Source organism: Stenella coeruleoalba (genome assembly GCF_951394435.1).
Source record: "Stenella coeruleoalba genome assembly, chromosome: 20".
NCBI lineage: Eukaryota > Metazoa > Chordata > Mammalia > Artiodactyla > Delphinidae > Stenella > Stenella coeruleoalba.
Window position 1 is genome coordinate 31039224 of NC_137166.1, and position 25130 is coordinate 31064353.

Here is a 25130-nt window from a genome sequence, read left to right on the forward strand (position 1 = left end):
GATCATCCATTCAAAATAGATTTTTTAATCTATTTTGATTTAAATATTCATTTTGATTTAAATATTCACAGTATTCACAATGTGCCAACAATGGCAATAGTACGACAGACATATCCTTGCCCTTTTGAAGAGGTATCTGCAAAACCTCTTCAATGCCTGTGATGAGTGCTGTGACAGGGCACTCTGGGTATGTGCTTTACCCAGACATGAGAGGACAGGGAGGCTGAGTTGATGCTGGCTGAGCAGTAAGAGAGGGAAAATGAAAGAAAATGGGAAAGAGAATGTTCCTGCAAGAATGCAAAGGCCTGGAGGCATTAGTAACCATGGCATATTTGATAAATGCAGATCTAAAGTTCAGAAAAGAGATGTGGGCTAGAATTAGGTTCGGAAGTCATCAGTATGGAAATATAAATTGATGCTGCAGAAAAGATGTGAAAACCCAAGAGTAAGTGATGAGAGGGCCTATGTGAACACATTTAAGGGACAGGTGGAAGAGAAGACTGAAAATGAAAAGTGGCAAGCAGAAAGCTAAAAAGAAAGTCTACAGGAGAATGGCATCACAGACACATTCTAATAATATGGAAGTGATCAATAAAGGTAAATAAGATAAACACTATGATATATCCATCAAATTTAGCAGTGAGAATGTGGGTGAAGAACTTCTTAAAGTAGGTGATGGAGTGAGGGGGTAGAAGCTGAATTGTAGTGGAATGTACAGTGAATGCGAGAAAAGAAAAAGAGGACAGCACATACAGATACTTCTTTAAAAAAAGTTTGGCTGTGAAACCAAGGAGAGTAATAATATGGTAGTCTGAGGAGAACTGGGTGCAAAAGTGGTGTGTGTGTCTGTGCATGTGTATGTGTGTTGAGAGAGATGTAAATATCTTAAAATCCAAATGAGAAGCCAGAGAGGGTAAGAATAATGAAAGAGGATAATTCATAGATCACAGTACAGTTCCTGGGAAATCACAAGGGGATTGAATGCAGTCAGACCAAGGAAAAAGAGGAGCCAATTAGTCAACAAGTATTTACTGGGTGTTACTATTTCCCAGATTCTAGGGGCTGGGAACACAATGATCAATAAGACAGATAGCATACTTCACCTTCAACCAGCTTAAATTGTAATGATAGGGGAAATACAATTTAAAAAATAAATATAATTTTTAATACTAGTAGGCAACATGAATGAGATAAAATAAGGTTAAGTAATAGTGGGTGACTGGTGGGCTGCTTTAGCTAGCGTGGGCAGGGAAGGCCTATCTGAAGAGGTGAAACTTAAGCTGAGACCTGCATGATATGAAGGGGCAGTTCTGTGGAAGATTAAGGGAAAGAATATTTGTAGTAGGGGGAACAGCACAGAATGAGCCTGACATGTTGGAGGAACATCGTGGATGAGGGACAGAATGGAGGAAGAGATCCCAGAGTTATGTAGGGCACTGTAGGATTGGGCTTTATTCTAAGAGAAATGAGAAGCAACTGGAAGGTTTTAAGAAGTGCCTTGGCCTGATTTTTGCTTTAGAAAGATCACTCTGGCTGCTGTGTGAAGGTCCGACTGTAGAGAGGCAAAATAAGAGGCAAAGATGGGAAATCCCTGGTGGTCCAGTAGTGGTTAGGACTCTGTTCTTCCACTGCAGGGGGCCTGGGTTTGATCCCTTGTCCGGGAACTAAGATCTTGTATGCTGCGTAGTGCAGCCAAAAAAATACCCAACAACTCTTGAAAAAGAAGAGGCAAAGAGACTCACTTAGGAGGCCACCGAAAAAGTCTAAACACGAGATAATGGTGGCTTGGACCAGGGAGTTAGCAGAGGAGAGTGAAAAGTGCTCAGGTTTGGCATATACTTTGTCAAGCTAACAAGTCTTCCTGTAGGGTTTGAGGGGAAGAGAAGAATCAAGAATGATACCAGAGCAACTGGGTGGTACATTTAGTAGGATGGAGAAGGCTTGTATGTGCGAAGGTGGGGAGGAAGGAATAGGAGACAGATTTGGGAGATACACGGGAAGTTTGAGCTGTTAATTAGATTTTTTCAAGTGGAAATGTTTAGAAGCAGCTAACTCAGAGCTTACAGCTGAGGGGAAACGTCTGGGATGAATATGTAAATCTGACTGTCACCTGTGTAAAGATCATATTTAATATGATGAGGCTGCATGAGTTTACTGAAAGGGAAAGTACAGATAAAAAAGAAAGCTGAGGACACACGTCTTGGTCAATCCAACATCTAGAGATCTATTAGAGGAATAAGAGCTAGCAAAGGAAAATGCAAAGGAAAGACCAATACGGAAAAAAGGACAACCAGGTGGTAGCAGCACGGATGTGTACTGAAGACATCACTTCAAGAAGGGAGAAGTAGAATAAGTTGAGAGAGTGATCTCATGGTAGGTTATTAGTGGCCTGATTAAAAATCATTTCAGCGGGAGAGTGGAGATGAAAGATTAATTGGAATAGATTGAAGAGAAGATGCAAGGTAAAGAAGTAGAGACTGTCAACACAGACAACTCTTTATTTTCATGAAGGGGAGTGGAGAAATGGAGTAGTACGATGTATGTATGATACATGATATTAAGGAATGTATATACGCCAAGAGAATGATTCAGAAGGTGATTACAGGCGTAAAGTCCTTAAAAGGTAAGAAACAAGTTCCAAGCATAAGGGTTGCTCTTAGGAGGAGGAGGATTTCTACTTCATCCCAAGGGAAGGAATAAATAGGGGGACACATACGACAAGTAGAACTGAAGGTAGCTCTTGTCTGATTGTTTCTGTTTTCTCTGTGAAATATATAGCAAAGTCATTACTGGAGGGTGATGCTGGTGGGACAGGAAGATGGCTTGAGGAGAGAGGTGTGGAATGGTCCTCTTGAAGAGTAGGTAAGTGAACTTCCTAGTCATGGTGGTTAAACAGCTTACTTGTGTTTAATTTTGCTTGAGATCAATGCTCATCAATTTGAAGTTAGTCATTCGGCAGGGTTTGTGTGATTTTCTCCAGCCATGTTCAACTGCTTAGGTATAGGCAAGGGGTAAAACGATTTTTCGGTTTAACATGAGTTGGGGTTGTGCCACGAATGTAGAACAGAGGGGAAATCAGGCAAAGAATCTCAGTTAGTGAGTACACTGCTGGACTACAGAATGCAGGTTTATAATGAGGAGAGAGGGGCATGAAGGTGGAGATGGATAAGATGGGGGACATCGTGATGAAATTAGAGAATGAGAGTGCAAAGTACCCAAGTTAAGTGAGTCTGAAGGAAATAAGTGACAGCTGAAATGCAGATTGAAGAGGTAATGCTGTTACTGGTGATAGTAAGATTAAGTATATGATTGTGTGCGTGTGTGGCTGTGGTGGAGAGGAAAGAAGACGATTGTAGATAAAGGTCAAGGAACTGAGAGACTAAGGTGCTGGATGGATCATATGAGGATGTAAAAGTCACTGCAGTAAGAGGGTGGAAGGTTAAGTTTTAGATTTGGTAGCAGGAAGCTATTACTAATGCTAATGTTATTATTCTTATGATAACTTTCAGCGACAGAGCCAACGATGAGATTAATAGACGAAAGGCAACAAAATGGCAAGGGTCACTCTAAGTTTGGTAGATTTTTCTTCCTGTGAATTTCACTGAACAAGCATTCACTTAATATACAATTTTCTGGTCATTTAACTTTTGCCTCATTACGTTGCTGAAGAATAAACATGCTATTTAATTTACCTTGCATCAACTCCATCAAACACTTTCTGGCACTCATTTCCAATGACTTCTTGCTTTAGATAATACAGCATTCTTACACGAAGCAAAACTCTAAAAATGAGGGGGAAAAAAAAAAAATCAAAAGACACAAAGACATTAATCATTAAAGAAAATTCATCCATGGGGTTAAAATTAGAAAAGAATTTGTATACAAAATTTTTATAATGAAATAATAATAATTACTTCTGATTAAATAAACCTCATTACTATCATATATATAAAATAGGTTTCTTCAAAATCTTTACAATCATCATTATTTAATATCCAAGTAAGATATAATGAGATCACTTGGAGGCCAGTTTTTTTTCTCTCTCTGCTGATGAAAAGTGACACAAGAGGTACCATGATCTGCTGAAGGATACCCTGGTAAGAATAAGATTAGGATTGGTCCTAGACCACACTGTCTCTGTACTCAGAATCAGCATGCTTTAAGATTGTTAATAAATTCAGAAGTAAACTTGCAATGGGTTGTGTTAAAAATACCCTACTACCTACTTATTACAGTGGTGTTTTATATGTTTTTTGTAGCCTTCATCTTGAAGTAGCTGCTCAGGATTGTATTTTCGAAGCCATTCTGCTTTTTGTATATCAAATGAGCTTGTTTGAGTCTTTACTTTCTTCCCTTTTCGACCTCTGGGTACAGGGGCTGACAGACCTGTTAAAATGAGAAGGACAAATGAAATCAGGGATAATTTGTATAAAGACGGTCGATTTAAAACATTTTTTCAATGGAAGAAATTTCTGGAGACTTTCAGAGGTCTGTGTAGGCTATACAGAGATCTTTGAAAAATTAATGGTAAAAATATAAACTCAATCACAAGATAAGTCCACGATACCACACACATATTAACACAATTTCTGCCAACCACCCAATTTCATATCCCCAATTAATCATTCTGATTACCTTTATGTTGCAAAACATTTTTTTTCCAAATGTAAAAACTGAAAGATCAAACCTTTCCCTCTGCTTTACTTTTTGCTTCCTTAGTTACAAAAATACAAGTTGTGGCCTCTTGATTTTCAAAACTGATTGTTACTAATAACATGGATTAGGTTTTGTGGGGTTCCTGTTTAAGAGAGCTAAATTCATTTGATTTCACTGTTAATCTTAACATATTCCATATTTGGTCAGTTTTTTAAAAAATTTTATTTATTTATTTATTTATTTTTGGCTGTGGTGGGTCTTCGTTTCTGTGCGAGGGCTTTCTCTAGTTGTGGCAAGCGGGGGCCACTCTTCTTCACGGTGCGCGGGCCACTCTTCACCACGGTGCACGGGCCTCTCACTGTCGTGGCCTCTCTTGTTGCGGAGCACAGGCTCCAGACGCGCAGGCTCAGTAGTTGTGGCTCATGGGCCCAGTTGCTCCGCGGCATGTGGGATCTTCCCAGACCAGGGCTCGAACCCGTGTCCCCTGCATCGGCAGGCAGATTCTCAACCATTGTGCCACCAGGGAAGCCCTGGTCAGTTTCTTATTAAAGGAAATAATACATAAAGTCCAATTCACTCTTTCCTTCCCAGACATAGTCACTACCCTGAATTTGATTTTCATTTCATACACGTTTATACTTGTGTGTTGGAGAAATATTCAGTATTTAAGCTTTCATTACATTATACATGCAATTCTGTAACTTATTTATTATATTTAATTTTTTTCTGAGATTTATAAATACTTGCTGATTCATGGAGGCTCTAATTCATCCATTTTAACTGCTGTGTAAAAATCTATTCTATGACTATATCACCTGCATATTATTCTTCAACTATGCTGGAGTTGTTTCACTTACAAGTTTTCACGATTACAAATAATACAGTTGTGCTTCTTCCTTTCAATTCTTGTCTATCTTTTCCCTGCCATATTCTACCAGCTAGGAGTTTCATCACAATGGTAAATAGAAGCACTATGTAGGTTTGTCCCATTTCTCCTTAGGATTTTGGTGGGTTTTGCCTTTATATTTTGATACTATTTTGTTCAGTGCATACAAGTTCATTTTGTTATATCTTCTTTTATGGATTAGTTTTTTTTTATTATGTAGTATCCTTTTTTAATCTCAATTAATGCTTCCATCTTAAATTGCATTTTAGTCTATGTTAATAATGCTCTGTATTCTAGTCCTCCTGACCCTTGTTGGTTTGGAAACTAAACAGTGCATATTTAAAAATACACATATTGAAATTTTCCTAATAAAATATGGAGATGTTTTATATTTTTAAATTTCTCCAAAAAAAAAAAATTTCTCCCTACCATAATTTCCTCAGATTCATCATTTAATCCTATTTTCTTTTTCATGTAACTGCATGTTAATTTTTACATGTTAATTTGTAATTTTTAAGAGGTCTGTCTTGAATGTTTCTACAGTACTTTCGTCTTTTTTCAAAATCATAGTATATCTGAAGTATCTTTGCAGATATTAATGATATTTTTTAAAAAGTTGTCTTCTCCTTTCACAGTCTTTGTTTCCTACAAGTTCATTTAGTGGTTTGTTTTTAGTCTCTCTCTCATGTTGGAGACGTTCCTCAGATGCCTGATACCCTTGGTTATTTGCTCATATTTAAGAATGACAGAAAAGTTGATAGACAGGCTGAATGAGTGGAGGTGACTGTCGACTCTTTGAAGGGTAATCCAGCTGGTTTTTTCCTGTCATTATCTTTAGGTTTTGGTCTGGTCAATTCACCAAGGACAATTCCTTAGTTTTCTTCCTTGAGTATGACACTGTCCAGTATACATATTCATTTAACAGCCATTTAGTAGCTCCATGTTGCAAATACCAATGAAATGCAGACATTCTCTATTTTATCTTCTCCAGAGAATAAACATTCAGTCAGTCTTCGCCATGGATACATGGAGTTGAAAAGGGTATTTAGGGATCTGATCCCCCTTTTAAACAACTTTTAATCAAAGCCCCTGTCCTTTATATCCACTTTCAGAGGTCACGGATGTCACAAACTCCTGAAACTTTTAGATAATCTATGAAGCAAATCAGTTGGTTGTTGCCCTTTCCTACTGTTGACCTAAGATTCAGCTCTCTCTGGTTGGTTAAGTTAGTCATCACTAATCTAATGCTTCTAGGTTCCAAAATTCCTTTTCCATTCTCTCTACTTTTAAGGGTTTATCCTTATTTATTTTAAAATTATAGAATTAAGCATATACAAAAATAAATGGAATAATATGATGGATCACAGATCCTATCATCCAACTTCATTAATTATGAATTCATAGCCAATTTGGCTTCATCTATATCCTGTTTGTTCCCCAACCTCCAACACTATTTTGAAATAAATCGAAGACAACCACCACTTCATTAATAAATGTCTGAGTATCTTAACATATGTAAAATATAAGGCTTCCTTAAAAACAAAACAAAAAACTACAATACCATCATCAGCCCTAAGAAATGCAATAATACGTACTTAATATTTACTATTCAAATTTAGAATTATCTAATAAAGATAATAGACAAATTTCTCCTGGGTTGTTTGCTTCAATCAGGATCCAAATAAGGCCCACACACTGCAACTGGCTGAGGACTCATAAACATCTTTCAGGCTATAGCAGGGTTTTCAATCTTGGCACTATTGCTATTTTGAGCTGCACAGTTTTTCACTGTAGGGGCAGTCTGTGCTCTTGTGGTCTCTACAAACTAGATGCCATTAACATGCTCAAAGCTGTGACAACCCAGGGTGGGAGCAAGATTGGGGCACAAGATCATGTCTGGTGTGAGCCAATGGTTTATAGATACCCTCCCCATTTTCCTCCCCTTCCACTATTTACTTGTTAAAGAAACTAAAATTTATACCTGTACAATTTATAAAGCTTGATGCCTTGAATTTTTTTCCCTTTATTGACATATAAGTTGGGTTTCAAGGAAGAGTGAAATTATATTTGTGTGAATCTTCCATCTTTACCAGAAATCAGCTCTTCACATTAATAATTTCATTGTTAATTTCATTAAGATAGACCTCCAGTGACCACCCTAATCTAAACTAGGTACTTTCTGTTGTTCTCAATCTCAGTACTTAGTTTATTTACTTCACAGTACTCATCATAATCTATAATTATTTAGGTATTTTATCTGCTTTCTTATTATGTCTGTCTGCCTGACCAGGTTCATGAGCTCAGGGATCTTGTCTGTGTTGTTCCTTCTCATCTTCCCAGTACTTTGCACAAGAAGCGCAGAACAGGCACTTTAACAGGTATTTGTTGATTAAATAGAATAAAATTGTAACACCAATTTAAGGGCACAGTAATCTTTTTATCTTTATAGAAAATTCAATTATTTTATGCAAAAAAGAATGTTCGTAGGGTTATGGAGCAAATGCTACTTGTATATATCTCTGATGGGACTATAAATTGACACAGCCACATTTGACAGCAAATTAAAACAGTTATAACAATTTTAAATGTATATACCACAGTGTTCCAAATTTTAATATACATACTAATTGCTGAGGAACTTGTTAAAATGTAGATTCTGATGTAGTAAGTCTGAGGTCTAAGATTCTGCATTTCTAAGAAGCTCCTGGGAGATGCTGATGCTGTTAACACACAGACCACATTTTAGGTCCTAAGGACGTATATATGCTGTACCTGAACAATTCCATTTCTTGATATTTACTTTAGTGGAAGATTTATTCCTGTGCACAAGGAGGAACGTAAAAGGATCTTCACTAAAACCTGTTTTTCAATTATCTAAAATTGGAAACATCCTAAATGCCCATCATCAAAGGAGATGCTAAATGAATTAAGAAATATCCATACTATGGACTACTAAGCAGGAGTTTAAAAAATAAAATAGATCTACATGAATACAGATGGGATGACCTCTAAGACATACTATTGGGTCAACAACTTGTAAACAAATACATGTTTGATAACAGTATATAAAACCCAACCAAACTGATAACACTAGTCCTTTCCAACATGGAACTTGAATTAAGAGTGAAGCTTAAGGGTTCTTTACTATTATCTGAAATGCTTCAATATTTTATAGGGTACTATGTTAAGTGCTACTTACATAACTAAAACTAAATTTAAAAAGGAAATAAAAGAATGTTCTTACCTAGATGATTTTGTAGCTCTCGTGTCTGCCCATCTTCGGTTGGAGTAATGAGATCCCATATGAAGCCTTTAATTTTCTCATCTCCTCGGTAGTGAACAAGGCAATAAGCTAAGAGGGCTCGGCAAATTATTTCCACATCGTGCTCATTTAGCTGCCTTTTAAAACGGCCATGAGACAGAATCTCTCTCCATCGGCCCCACCTAGTTAAAAAAAGGTATATTTATATTAATATTGGGTGAAATCCTAGAGAAAACATAACTCATGGATAAAAGGCCTGAAACCTGCAAAAAACACACTTTGTCACTGATAGAATTTACCTACTAAAGTTTTTTCCCCCATAGAATAAACTGCAGAGTCATGGTATAGTAATTTCTAGTATATTTTATTCAATAATGGATAAAAACATTATCCATTTTGTGTTACTGAATATGCAAATCTAAGAACAAGGAGTTTGATATTAGCAATACATTTATAATATTAAAATTTAAAGATATCTCATCAATTGCTATTAAGTATATGTTAAATATATAAATTCATGGTACTTAAAAAATACATTTTATTGATTCTAACAAGATAAAAAGCATATTAGAATATAGTATATGTTTCCCATAAATTTGTACACCAGACTACTAACAGTAAACATTAAAAATAATATTTTACCCATAAACTAGCAGATTTTTCTCTACTCTAAAGCATTCAGTTCTTCCATAGCCATTCGAACGCTCACAGGGTCTCCGGAGTTTGGGCTTTTCATCTCCTTCACTTTCAGCTTCAGATAATTCAGCCAATTCATCTTTTGTAGCACTGAAGGGTCTTGTTTGCTTCCTAATTCTTGGAGTGTCAATAACCAAGCTGTTCTGTAAAATTTAACAGCTATTACTTGAAGGTCCTTTTATTATTTTGCTTATAACAATATTTTACATTTTTACCTTTCAAACTGTACAAACAATAATTTTATAAAACCAGAACAAATTACTAACAATTCCACTGACCTACCAAATCAACAGAAAATTTTTTTATTCCTTTAAAATCCTTATTACCATTTGTCATAATTTCATATTACAATCATAGGATAAAAAAATTTGGTATATGGCTTTATTAATATGAAAGTTACTGTATTGTGCTTCTACAACAACTATAAACTATATTTTAAACTGAATTTATGCATCATAATTTTCTTTACCTAATTAATTCATAATGCAATTTGAATTAATACAAATAGATTGTTTTAAATTTTTAAAATATATAATGCTAAAAAGTAAATCTTTGTAATCTAAGTTTATCCTAAAGATAAGTCCAAAGGAAGTGAAATATCCAAAAATGGAAATATTGGTCAAAGGGCATAATTATTTTATGGATCCAGAATCATGTTTCAGTGCTTTCCAAAAGACTTACACTAATCTACAACAAGCAAAGTAATAAGTATATGAACCTCACTATGGTCAATGAAGTCTAATTCATTCAAAACAACGTAAGTTGACAAACTTTAATCTTTATTGACCAATTTATCTAAGTTAGGTACTATGTTATGGGCTATGACTAAGATAGCTTTCTGCTCATGAGAAATTCACAGTCTTGAGGCTCAGTTTAATGTGTAAACAAATAAATGCTATTCAGGATGCAATATTTTATAAGATGGGTGCCATAAAAGAAAGATTTACAAAGTAGTGATACTAGAAAGAGATCTTCAAGAATGAGAAGTAGTTTGCTAGGCATCCAAGGAGGAGATGGCATTATAAGTGAAGAAAACAGTAATGGACCTGAAAAGGTATTCTATGTTCAAGTCCTAGAGCAGGAGAGGGTAAACGCTAGGAGGGGAAGCAGGGACCAGACCATGTAGGTTCTGCTGTCCCACAGTAGTATGACCACAGTGCACTGAACTTAAAGGGGTACATAATGTTAATATGTCTTAATACTGGTGACATTAGCCTTCTCTATTAAGTTTTTCCACTGTAAACTTACTAGTTTTCCTTTTGTAATTAATAAATATTTTGGAAGATATACTTTGAAGATATATAAAAATTCTGTTTCTCCTTATATTCTACACACTAATTTTAGAATTCATCAATGGGGTGGATTGAGATTTTCTATTTCTCTTATTCCTTCTACATTTATTAATTGGCACCTTCTATATAAGAAAGAGTTGACAAGGACCTACTGTATAACACAGGGAACTATACTCAGTATTTTGTAATAAGCTTAAAAGAATCTGAAAAAAAATTATGTATTTATAACACTTTGTTGTACACCTGAGACTAAAACATCGTAAATCAACCTACTTCAAAAAAAATAATTACTTAATTAAAAAAAAGAAAGAGTTGTCCCTTTCCCTGGTCCCAACTTAAAAAAAAACAACCATAATTGTATTTTCTCTTGAGTAAATTTTCAAGTGTTTTTTGCCCATAATCTTTTAAGATTTTGATTTATTTCTACTTGTGATCAATTTACATTAGCTTTTATATAATAAAAATATTAACTTTCATATATACTTCTGCTACAAATAGTCACCAGTCTGATTGCAATTTTATTTTTCCATTACATAATTTTGTCATATATTTGAATATGCCAATTATTTCCCTTTGTGGTTTGTTTCTAATTTAGAATGTTTCCCACCAAATATTTGATAAAATAGAAATCTATTTTTACTATTTTTTCATGCTTTGTTTCAAAAATAAATTTTTTATCACAAATTGGAGTTTACTTGGCATAGAGTATATTATTAAAATGCTTCCCCAATGCTAACTCAAATTTTAATCATGATTATTAAATAACCCCTTTTTCTCTAATGCTATTTCTTTATTTATATCCTATAATTTGACCTTCTCCTGTTCTTATTCTATTCTTTGCTCTATATACATTTCTCTCAGTATCATGGTTCCTTTATAATATGTTAATATGCTTTTATGTTTTAACATATAGTAAGTAATGCCAATCTGTCTTCATGGTACTTCTTGTCAGAAAATTATAAAATTTTTGAGAAGTACAAATTAGAAAACATAACTGCAAAGTATTACATGACTATATGCTTATATAAGTTTATTTATAAAATCCATAACTCCTTAGGATAATCTATAAGACCCTATTGAAATGAGCCATACCTATCATCTTTGACCTAACCTGTCACCACTCTCACTATCCCCCTCCATTCTGACACAATGCCATTTCTGTTTCTGGAACACTGTAAGCTTATTTCAAACAATGGGTCACTGCCATTCCCTCTACCTTGAAAGCTTTTATCTCATGTCTTTACACTGTTGGCTGGTTCTCATCATTCAAGTCTCAGCACAGATGTCCCCTCAGAGTGACCTCCCTTGACCACTTTTCCTAATGCTATCTACACTCCTCCAGGCATTCTCTACCATCTTACCATTTTATTTTCTTCAGTCTCAGAAATTATCTTATATATTTGTTTACTTACCCACCAGAATTTGTAAGCTCTATTAAGCAGTGCTTCATCTGTCTTGTTCATTTTAGCCCTAATGTGAGAATGGTACTTGGCTCACAGTGTGCTCTAGTTGGATTCAGCACAAATGTACGAGTGTCTGCGTATTACCATTATAATACTTTTGAAAAATCATAAACAAACATCACACTGTAAGTATTGTTCTATTTCTCTCTCTCTCTTTTTTTTTTTTATTGTGGTACACGGGCCTCTCACTGTTGTGGCCTCTCCCGTTGCGGAGCACAGGCTCCGGATGCGCAGGCCCAGCGGCCATGGCTCACGGGCCCAGCTGCCCCGCGGCATGTGGGATCTTCCTGGACCAGGGCACGAACCCATGTCCCCTGCATCAGCAGGCAGACTCTCAACCACTGTGCCACTAGGGAAGGCCTCTCTCTTTTTAAAGTTAACTGTCTTGTCTTAGAGCTCTATGTGAGTACATAGGGATCTACATGATTATTTTTACTTACTGCATTAGACAGTATAAAAGTACCAATTAGTTTCTAATTTTTTTCTAAAATGAAAAATGTTGCGATGTACATCACTGTACTACATTATCATTGTACATGTGTGATTATTGCTGTAAGACAGATTCCTAAAAGTGGATTTAATATTGTTGAGTATTTATTCTTCCAGGGTAATTTTAGATTTTGTCTGGTTATATGAACAAATTCTTAACATTTTGATTGGGGCTGCATTTCTATGTTTATTAACTCAACCTACAAATGTTTAAAATATGTAGTTTTTCTTCCCAATTGACAAATCTCACAATTAAGTTTGGTAATTTACTTTACTGAAATCATATACGTCCAGTAGGTATTCCCCTAAGTGTTCTAAATCTTTTTTTCTACTACGAAGTAGACTTCCTCTTCCATATATTTTTCTACTGCTGTTAGTACTGATATTTAAGAAGGCTAAATGGCATATTTATCTTCTATCAGTTAATTCACTAATTCATCTATTAATTTATAGTGGTTTGCAAATTCCATTGACTTTTTAAGGCATATAAACATGCCAATATGAAAATAGTAATATTTTAATAAATATCTCTTTCTAATTTACTTTTTTATAATGTTTCATACAGAATTATACATATTTCCAAAATATATTAAATAATAATTATTATTGGGCAGTGGCATTATTCCTCATTGTAAAGTTTTACATCTTATAAGGTTATCTATTAAAATAGATCCCATGCATCAATGCTTAATATAAATTTCTTTTAATCATTTAGCAGTTATTTTGGAAGTAGGTAAGGCTCACAAACATTGATTCCTATAAATTATCAGACAGGTAGATGTCTTTTGAAGTGAACAGTTACGTTATTATCAGTTCCATGAATTCTGTGCTAGCTTTTTGGCCCTTTCTTCCTTAACTCCAAGGGATGTTATAAAAGAAACAGTTTAAAAATGCCACTTTATTTTTTAAATTTCATAATATTTACTAAGCATAGCTAGATCTATGTACGTAAGTAGGACTGGATCTTAAATTTTTTATAGTTCTTTGTCAGATTTTGAAGATGCCACTTTCTTGACTGCTTTTTTTTTCTCCTTTTGTATTTGACTAGATCATTAATGGTATCTGACACCAAAATAACAAAAAGAAGGTTAAAAAGCGAAATAAAAGTAATCCGTTATTTTAAGACATTTTAAAAATTAAAAAACATATTATAATTTTAAGAACACAAACACCCTCCAAAATTAAACTTTAACCGTATTACAACCTATCACAACAAATATCAGAAGAATTAAACAGAAGCAGTGTCTGACTCAATGTTATCATTCTACAGCCCGGTATCAATTTATTTATGCAGATTAATTTATTTCAGTCAGTACACAGTGGAACACCTTAAAATATTATAATAATATTACCAAAGTATTCCCACAGGTAATATTTTTTAAACGGAAATAAATACTTACTCTACCACTGATGGCATCTATATCTATTTCTGCCTTTTTCGCCCATTTTTGCCAGAAGTTGGGATCATCTAAGGAAATATCTGTTCGATTTCCAGATGCCACAAAACTTGCCTGAAATACATAATGGTAGTTTTTCAAAATGTTTTGAAACGTAGAGGAAAAATCTATCAAAGTATATCTAAAACCTTATCTCTTCACATTTAGTGTGGATAGAATTTGAATTCAGCATATACACACATGCACTCAAAGTACGTTTCAAACTACAATGGTCTGAAACATAGCACAGCATCTGCTTAAGGCAAAAGGCTTAATACCAACACAGGCTGGAGTTTTAGGAGCAAAATTAAAGAAGTTATTATTGTTGTTTGACTTTTAAACTTTGGGCAAGCAGGGATCAAATCGTTTTAGTCAAAAAACCATACAGGATACAATACTGCATTTTAGAAATACTATACAACAACACAGCAATCCCACTACTGGGCATATACCCTGAGAAAATCATAATTCAAAAAGAGTCATGTATCACAATGTTCACTGCAGCACTATTTACAACAGCCAGCACATGGAAGCAACCTAAGTGTCCATCGACAAGTGAATAAAGAAGATGTGGCACATATATACAATGGAATATTACTCAGCTATAAAAAGAAATGAAATTGAGTTATTTGTAGTGAGGTGGATGGACCCAGAGTCTGTCATACGGAGTGAAGTAAGACAGAAAGGGAAAAACAAATACCGTATGCTGACACATATATATGGAATCTAAAAAAAAAAATGGTTCTGAAGAACCTAGGGGCAGGACAGGAATAAAGACGCAGACGTAGAGAATGGACTTGAGGACATGGTTGGGGGGAGGCAAAGCTGGGACGAAGTGAGAGAGTGGCATGGACATATATACACTACCCAAATGTAAAATCAATAGCTAGTGGGAAGCAGCTGCATAGCACAGAGAGATCACTCAGTGCTTTGTGAGCACCTAGAGGGGTGGGATAGGGAGGGTGGGAGGGAGATGCAAGAGGGAGGAGATATGGGGACATATGTATATGTATAGCTGATTCACTTTGTTATAAAGCAGAAACTGACATACCATTGTAAAGCAATTATACTCTGATAAAGATGTTAAAAAAAAAAAGAAAGAAAGGAAATACTACATGAATAGGGATTTCCCAGGTAGTCCAGTGGTTACACCTCTGCACTCCCAACGCAGGGGGCCTGGGTTCAATCTATGGTGGGGCAACTAAGATCCCACATAACGCAACTAAACTCGTGCACTACGAGTACTGAACCCGCATGCTTTAGAGCCCTCACGTCACAAGCCCGTGTGCCACAACTAGAGAGCCTGTGTGCTACAATAAAGATCCAGTGTAGCTAAAACAAATAATTTAATTTTTAAAAAAATGAATATTAAGAAATTAGGTTACAAGAAGAATTTCAAACCTATTTGCCCTAGACAGTTCATTTTCTGGTATTCTCCTACTTTATTTCCATCCCATTTTTACATAGATATGTCTCCTAAAAAAATGCAATACAGAATATAAGAAATACAGAAAAATGAGTCATTGCCTATCTTTATTTATTTTTTTGCGGTATGCGGGCCTCTCACTGTTGTGGCCTCTCCCACTGCGGAGCACAGGCTCCGGACACGCAGGCTCAGCGGCCATGGCTCACGGGCCCAGCCACTCCGCAGCATGTGGGATCCTCCCGGACCGGGGCACGTACCCGCGTCCCCCACTTCAGCAGGCGGACTCTGAACCACTGCGCCACCAGGGAAGCCCCCTGCCTAACTTTATTTTGAAAACTCTTTTCCTTACAAAAAAAATACTGCATAAGCATTGTAAAAACTTAAGAAATTATAGAGGAATAAAAGAAAATATAAATGATTTATTTTCTTAAATGTTGCAGAAATTATAAAATCTTTTCATTGGACCTAATTTTAGACATTACAGTTCAACACTGTGATTCATAAATAACCATTATTTGCAACTTAAGTTCCTAAAAATAGATACGCTGCTTCAAAGAAAATTTATCAAAGTGCTTTATAAAAATGAAATACACAGAGAAGATATATAATGCTTTAACAAAAGGGCTTGAAAGATGCATGCTAAACTTCTATAGGGATAAATGGAAGGAGCTTCCAGGTGTCCACTCCTCTGGTGAGATGGAGTCGGGAGATGCTCTCCTCAGCTCCTTGCCTGGGTGGAGAAGTCAGGCTATAGGGCTGGCAGAAATCCTTGTTTGAGGGCCCCACCAAATTCCCCAGTCAGAGTGTTGCAGCTGAGCGGAGCGGCTGCTTGGGACTACTGCTCGGGCGCTGCAGAAACCCGTCTTGGAATCTGACATGTAATCAGTTTGGGACCGTTGGCCAGCTGCTCCTAACCTGGCCACATGAAGGCTCAGACTGTTCCAGTCTCTGAACTGAAGAGAACCAACACTATCAGCATATCTCTCACCACCACGAATGCAAGGTATTTCAATGAAGAGTATCAGGAGGACATATTACAAATCCCAGACTGGCATGTGCAAGTTCTGAGGAATGGTGGAATAACCCAATGTATCTGGGTGACCTTTGGAGACAGCTGAGACAGAGCTACAACAGGCAGTGGCTGCCACCCAACTCATAGCCCAGTTTCGCCAGCCTTGTGGCTCACAAGGTCTTGGTGCTCCAAGCGGCTGTCAGGCCTGAGCCTCTGAGGTGGGAGAGCTGAATTCAGGACACTGGTCCAGCAGAGACCTCCCAGCCCCACGTAATATCAATTGGGGAGAGCTCTCCCAGAGATCTCCATCTCAACGCTAACACCCAGCTCCACTCAACGACCAGCAAGGTAAAGTGCTGCACAGCGCATGCCAAACAACTAGCAAGACAGGAAAACAACCCCACCCATCAGCAGAGAGGCTGCCTAAAATCATAATAAGCTCACAGACACCCCAAAACACAGCACTGGACACAGTCCTGCCCACCAGGAAGACAAGATCCAGCCTCATCCACCAGAACACAGGCACCAGTCCCCTCCACCAGGAAACCTACACAACCCACTGAACCAACCTTACCCACTGGGGGCAGATACCAAAAACAACGGGAACTATGAACCTGCAGCCTGTGAAAAGGAGACCCCAAATGCAGTAAGTTAGGCAAAATGAGAAGACAGAGAAATAAACAGCAGAAGAAGAAGCAAAGTAAAAACTCACCAGACCAAACAAATGAGGAGGAAATAGGCAGTCTACCTGAAAAAGAATTCAGAGTAATGATAGTAAAGATGATCCAACGTCTTAGAAATAGAATGGAGAAAATATGAGAAACGTTTAACAAGGACCTAGAAAAACTGAAGAGCAAACAATGATGACCAACACAATAAATGAAATTTAAAATTCTCTACAAGGAATCAAGAGCAGAATAACTGCAGCAGAAGAACAGATAAGTGACCGGGAAGATAAAATAGTGTAAATAACTACCACAGAGCAGAAAAAAGGAAAACGAGTGAAAAGAATTCAGGACAGCCTCAGAGACCTCTGGGACAACATTAAACACACCAACACTCGAATTATAGGGGTCCTAGGAGAAGAAGAGAAAAAGGGACTGAGAAAATATTTGAAGAGATTATAGTTGAAAGCTTCCCTAACATGGGAAAAGCAATAGTCAATCAAGTCCAGGAAGCACAGAGTCCCATATGGGATAAAGACAAGGAGAAACATGCCAAGACACATATTAACCAAACTATCAAAAATTAAATACAAAGAAAAAATATTAAAAGCAGCAAGTGAAAAGCAATAAATAACATACATACAATGGAATCCCCATAAGGTTAACAGCTTATCTTTCAGCAGAAACTCTGCAAGCCAGAAGGGCGTGGCAGGACATATTTAAAGTGATGAAAGGGAAAAACCTACAACTAAGATTACTCTACCCAGCAAGGATCTCATTCAGATTCAATGGAGAAATTAAAACCTTTACAGACAAGCAAGAATTCAGCACCACGAAACCACCTTTAAAACAAATGCTAAAGGAACTTCTCTAGGCAGGAAAACAAAGAAGAAGGAAAAGATCTACAATAATAAACCCCAAACAATTAAGAAAATGGTAATAGGAACATAAATATCGATAATTTCCTTAAATGTATATGGATTAAGTGCTCCAACCAAAAGACACAGACTGGCTGAATGGATAGGAAAACAAGACCCGTATATATGCCATATACAAGAGACCCACCTAAGACCTAGGGACACATACAGACTGAAAGTGAGGGGATGGAAAAAGATATTCCATGCAAATGGAAATCAAAAGAAAGCCGGAGTAGCAATTCTCTTACCAGACAAAACAGAATTTAAAATAAAGACTATTACAAGAGAAAAGAAGGACACTACATAATGATCAAGGGATCAATCCAAGAAGATATAACAATTGTAAATATTTATGTACCCAATACAGGAGTACCTCAGTACATAAGGCAAATGTTAACAGCCATAAAAGGGGAAATTGACAGCAACACAATAATAGTAGGGGACCTTTAACACCCCACTTTCACCAATGGACAGATCATCCAAACTGAAAAGAAGTAAGGAAACACAAGCTTTAAATGATACATTAAACAAGATGGACGTAAATGATAATTAGAGGCCACTCCATCCAAAAACAACAGAATACATTATCTTCTCAAGTGCTCATGGAACATTTTCCAGGATGGATCATATCTTGGGTCACAAATCAAGCCTTGGTAAATTTAAGAAAACTGAAATCATATCAAGTACCTATTCCGACCACAACGCTATAAGACTAGATATAAATTACAGGAAAAACACTGTAAAAAAACACAAACCCATAGAGGCCAAACAACACACTGCTAAATAATCAAGAGATCACTGAAGAAATCAAAGAGGAAATAAAAAAATACCTAGAAACAAATGACAATGAAAACACGACGACCCAAAACCTATGGGATGCAGCAAAATCAGTTCTAAGAGGGAAGTTTACAGCAATACAATCCTAGCTTAAGAAACAGGAAACATCTCGAATAAACAACCTAAACTTGCACCTAAAGCAAATAGACAAAGAAGAACAAAAAACCCCAAAGATAGCAGAAGGAAAGAAATCATAAAGATCAGATCAGAAATAAATGAAAAAGAAATGAAGGAAACGATAGCAAAGATCAATAAAACTAAAAGCTGGTTCTTTGAGAAGATAAACAAAATTGATAAACCATTAGCCAGACTCATCAAGAAAGAAAGGGAGAAGACTCAAATCAATAGAATTAGAAATGAAAAAGAAGTAACAACTGACACTGCAGAAACACAAAAGATCAGGAGAGATTACTACAAGCAACTCTATGCCAATAAAATGAACCACCTGAAGGAAACTGACAAATTCTTAGAAATGCACAACCTGCCAAGACTGAATCAGGAAGAAATAGAAAATAGGAAAACACCAATCACAAGCACTGAAATGGAAACTGTGATTAAAAATCTTCCAACAAACAAAAGCCCAGGACCCAGGCTTCACAGGCGAATTCTACCAAACATTTAGAGAATAGCTAACACCTATCCTTCTCAAACTCTTCCAAAACATAGCAGAGGGAGGAACACTCCCAAACTCATTCTACGAGGCCACCATCCCCCTGATACCAAAACCAGACAAGGATGTCACAAAGAAAGAAAACTACAGGCCAATATCACTGATGAACATAGATGCAAAAATCCTCAACATAATACTAGCAAACAGAATACAATAGCACATTAAAAGGATGATACACCATGATCAAGTGGGGTTTATCCCAGGAATACAAGGAGTCTTCAATATATGCAAATCAATCAACATGATACACCATATTAACAAACTGAAGGAGAAAAACCATATGATCATCTCAGAAGATGCAGCGAAAGCTTTCGACAAAATTCAACACCCATTTATGATACAAACCCTGCAGAAAGTAGGCATAGAGGGAACTTTCCTCAACATAATAAAGGCCATATGTGACAAACCCACAGCCAACATCGTCCTCAATGGTGAAAAAGAGAAAGCATTTCCACTAAGATCAGGAACAAGACAAGGTTGCCCACTCTCACCACTCTTATTCAACACAGTTTTGGAAGTTTTAGCCACACTGATCAGAGAAGAAAAGGAAATAAAAGGAATCGAAATCAGAAAAGAAGAAGTAAGGCTGTCACTGTTTGCAGATGACATGATACTATACATAGAGAATCCTAAAGATGCTACCAGAAAACTACTAGAGCTAATCAATGAATTTGGTAAAGTAGCAGGATACAAAATTAATGCACAGAAATCTCTGGCATTCGTATACACTAATGATGAAAAATCTGAAAGTGAAATCAAGAAAACACTCCCATTTACCACTGCAACAAAAAGAATAAAATATCTAGGAATAAACCTACCTAAGGAGACAAAAGACCTGTATGCAGAAAATTATAAGACACTGATGAAAGAAATTAATGATACAAATAGATGGAGAGATATACCATGTTCTTGGATCGGAAAAATCAACATTGTGAAAATGACTCTACTACACAAAGCAAATACAGATTCAATGAAATCCCTATCAAACTACCCCTGGCATTTTTCACAGAACTAGAACAGAAAATTTCACAATTTGTATGGAAACACAAAAGACCCCGAATAGCCAAAGCAATCTTGAGAATGAAAAACGGAGCTGGAGGAATCAGGCTCCCTGACTTCAGACTATACTACAAAGCTACAGTAATCAAGACAGTATGGTACTGGCACCAAAACAGAAAGATAGATCAATGGAACAGGAGAGAAAGCCCAGAGATAAAGCCACACACATATGGTCACCTTATCTTTGATAAAGGAGGCAGGAATGTACAGTGGAGAAAGGACAGCCTCTTCAATAAGTGGTGCTGGGAAAACTGGACAGGTACATGTAAAAGTATGAGATTAGACTACTCCCTAACACCATACACAAAAATAAGCTCAAAATGGATTAAAGATCTAAATGTAAGGCCAAAAACTATCAAACTCTTAGAGGAAAACACAGGCAGAACACTCTATGACATAAATCACAGCAAGATCCTTTTGACCCACCTCCTAGAGAAATGGAAATAAAAACAAAAATAAACAAATGGGACCTAATGAAACTTCAAAGCTTTTCCACAGCAAAGGAAACCATAAACAAGACCAAAAGACAACCCTCAAAATGGGAGAAAATATTTGCAAATGAAGCAACTGACAAAGGATTAATCTCCAAAATTGATAAGCAGCTCATGCAGCTCAATATCAGAAAAACAAACAACCCAATCCAAAAATGGGCAGAAGACCTAAATAGACATTTCTCCAAAGAAAAGATACAGACTGCCAACAAACACATGAAAGAATGCTCAACATCATTAATCATTAGAGAAATGCAAATCAAACCTACAATGAGATATCATCTCACACCTGTCAGAACGGCCATCATCAAAAAATCTAGAAACAGTAAATGCTGGAGAGGGTGTGGAGAAAAGGGAACACTCTTGCACTGCTGGTGGGAATGTGAATTGGTACAGCCACTAAGGAGGTTCCTTAAAAAACTACAAATAGAACTACCATATGACCCAGCAATCCCACTACTGGGCATATACCCTGAGAAAACCAAAATTCAAAAAGAGTCATGTACCAAAATGTTCACTGCAGCTCTATTTACAAAAGCCCGGAGATGGAAACTACCTAAGTGTCCATCATCGGATGAATGGATAAAGAAGATGGGGCACATATATACAATGGAATATTACTCAGCCATAAAAAGAAACGAGATTGAGCTATTTGTAATGAGGTGGATGGACCTAGAGTCTGTCATACAGAGTGAAGTAAGTCAGAAAGAGAAAGACAAATACCGTATGCTAACATATACATATGGAATTTAAGAAAAAAAAAAGTCATGAAGAACCTAGGGGTAAGACAGGAATAAAGACACAGACCTACTAGAGAATGGACTTGAGGATATGGGGAGGGGGAAGGGTAAGCTGTGACAAAGCGAGAGAGTGGCACGGACATATTTAAACTACCAAACGTAAAATAGATAGCTAGTGGGAAGCAGCCGCATAGCACAGGGAGATCAGCTTGGTGCTTTGTGACCACCCAGAGGGGTGGGATAGGGAGGGTGGGAGGGAGGGAGACGCAAGAGGGAAGAGATATGGGAACACATGTATATGTATAACTGTTTCACTTTTTATAAAGCAGAAACTAACACACCACTGTAAAGCAATTATACTCCAATAAAGATGTTAAAAAAAAAAAAGAACCCATTTTGATGGAACTTTAAAATGCAGAAAATTACACATAGGAAAGGTAATAAAACTATTACAAGCAAAGAAGCCATTTATGACATTCAAGATAACTGAAAGTTTTAACACTGGGAAATTGATGATATCAGGAATTAGTGTTGGGAATTCCCTGGCGGTCCTGTGGTTAGGACTCTGTGCTCTCACTGCCAAGGGTGTGGGTTCATTCCCTGGTCAGGGTACTATGATCCCAGAAGCCGCCTGTTGCGGCCAAAAAAAAGAAAAAAAAGGAATTAGTGTTAATTTTATGTTAAAACGTGATTAATAGTATTGTGGTTGTGTTAAAGAAATCTTTATCTTTAGAGGTACAGATGGGAACATCTATAGAAGTTGTGATACTGTGCCTGGGGCTTGCTTTAAATTAATATGATATGCAAACTATTATATATAGAATGGATAAACAGCAAGGTTCTACTGTATAGCACAGGGAACTATATTCAATATCCCATAATAAACCAAAATGGAGAAGGTTATGTGTGTGTGTGTGTATATATATATATACATATATATATATGTATATATATATAAGTGAATTACATTACTGTACAGCAGAAATTAACACAACATTGTAAACCAACTATACTTCAATAAAATAAATTTTAAAAAATAAAAAGTAAAATAATATGAAAGATGGGTAGGGTGGTGATGAAAGTTTAGTATGAGTAAATAATTGTTGAAGCTGGGTGATAAATACACAGGTCTCATTATACTATTCTGCCTATATTTGTAGTTTCAATGTTTATAAAACATCTAAAAAATTAGTAGGACAGGACTTCCCTGGTGATACAGTGTTTAAGACTCTGTGCTTCCATTTCAGGGGGAGCAGGTTCGACCCCTGGTCAGGGAACTAAGATCCTACATGCCATGCGGCACGGCAAAAATAAATAAATAAATAAAATAAAAAAGGAGTAGGAAAAAAACTAAAATCCTAAATGCTTCTTGCTGAACTTTGCAATGTCTGTTCATGACATTGCTTACCAAGTAATAAATACATTCATTCCATCATTCTTTTGAGACTGGGTTAGTAAGATGCTTGTTTATAGGAAGTATTTAACTATTATAAATGTTTAAAAATATTCATTTTCCTGGCATATTTATGAAACAAGTCACAGAAATAAATGCTTTAACAAAATGAATTTAAATTCTGTTTTTTTGTTTGTTCTAAACTATAGCTTTATTATTATGAAACTACTAAAAAAAACAATTTTTTATTTCTTTGAAATGATGAGTGTGGTAGGCTGAATAATGGCTTGCAAAGATATTTACGTCTTAATTTCTGGAACCTTGTGAATGTTAGTTTATATGGCAAAAAAGCCTTGGCAGATGTGCTTAAGTTAGGGATCCTGAAATGGGGAGATTAGCCTATATTATCAAGGCAGGCCCTAAATTCAATCACAGCTGTCCTGAATGCAAGAGGAAAGAAGAGGAGATTTCACTACAGAAGAGGAAAAGCCTGTGTGACAGCAGAAGCTGAGACTGGAATAATGTGGTCACAAGCAAGAAATGCAGGCACTCTTAAAAGCTGGAAGACATTAGAAACTGATCCTCTCCTAAAGCTTCCAGAAGAAATCACCCCTGCTGACATCTTAATTTTAGCCCTGTAAGACTCATTTTGGAGTTCTGGCACCCAGAACTATAAAAGAATAAATTTGTGTTGTTTTAAGCCACTAAATTTGTGGTAATTTGTTACAGTAGCAACAGAAAATAATACAGTGAGATACCTCTTAATGACAAACCACGTAATTCTAAAAATTCATGATCAACTTAAAAGAGTAAAGGTTAACTAGTTTGATAAAATGAAAAGTAGATAGCCACCATCACCTGCATAAAAGTATATGATGACAATTCATCAACATGGTATGAATATGAGTAACAGACATCTTAACTATACCCAAGTAATTCCAAATCTAAGAGGGGACTTCATTTTGTTAATTCAGAAATGAATTTCTCCTAATTGAGGACAAACAATATCCACATTTTCAAATCGTCATTAATAGAAGCTCATGAATTCTCAGGAACAATGAAAAGTTCACTGAAGTTCACAGGGTTTTATTTTGTCCTACAGTTTCATTGATATATGCCTCTTGAGAAGCCATTAAATATGAAAAGTCACTAAAAGGAAATAATTAGATTTTTGAAACATACTACTTTATGGTTGCTTACCTTAAAAAAATGTTCTATGTTACAGTAGAGAATCAATTTTGTGCTGCTACCTTATAACTGTTGATAATTAAAATAACTTGCGCAGAAGAAACTATACTTCACAATTAAATGGCTTTTAAAATATATATTCATTATAAGAAAAATGATAAATTCATTTTTCAATCTTAAAAATTTTTAATATTTGTAGATAATTCCAGATGCTCTTGTTAACTGACATATAACCTACTTTCAAGATGACATATAAAATTCTCAAAGTTCTTTTTTTCGGGGGGTCGCGCTGCACAGCATGTGGGATCCTAGTTCCCTCTGCAGTGGAAGCACGGAGTCTTAACCACTGGACCTCCAGGGAAGTCCCTCTCAAGGTTTCTAAAGATGGATTAATGCCTACAGAAATGAAATGCCTGTTGTAGAAGTCCATCAAGTACTGGTTTACTGCCTACTTTCAAATGTTAAATCTTAATATCCCAGTTCCCCTCAAAATATTTTTCTTGAAATGTATTCGTTTAATCATTAAATTCCTTTATTATTTGCAAGGGAAAT

The 25130-nt window shown here is 36.1% G+C and overlaps 1 protein-coding gene across 17 annotated transcripts in view; it reads right to left on the minus strand.

Moving 5' to 3' along the window:
* The window catches only part of CHD9 (chromodomain helicase DNA binding protein 9), a 243873-nt gene that overhangs the window by 42252 nt on the left and 176491 nt on the right, over nt 1-25130 (minus strand). For all 17 annotated transcript variants that reach the window (XM_079907092.1, XM_079907090.1, XM_079907094.1 and 14 more), the window contains 5 exons: nt 14145-14255; nt 9447-9643; nt 8787-8986; nt 4227-4386; nt 3693-3782 (listed from right to left, as the gene is read on the minus strand). In XM_079907092.1, the coding sequence (XP_079763218.1) occupies nt 3693-3782; nt 4227-4386; nt 8787-8986; nt 9447-9643; nt 14145-14255 (758 nt within the window). The remainder of the gene's footprint in view (nt 1-3692; nt 3783-4226; nt 4387-8786; nt 8987-9446; nt 9644-14144; nt 14256-25130) is intronic.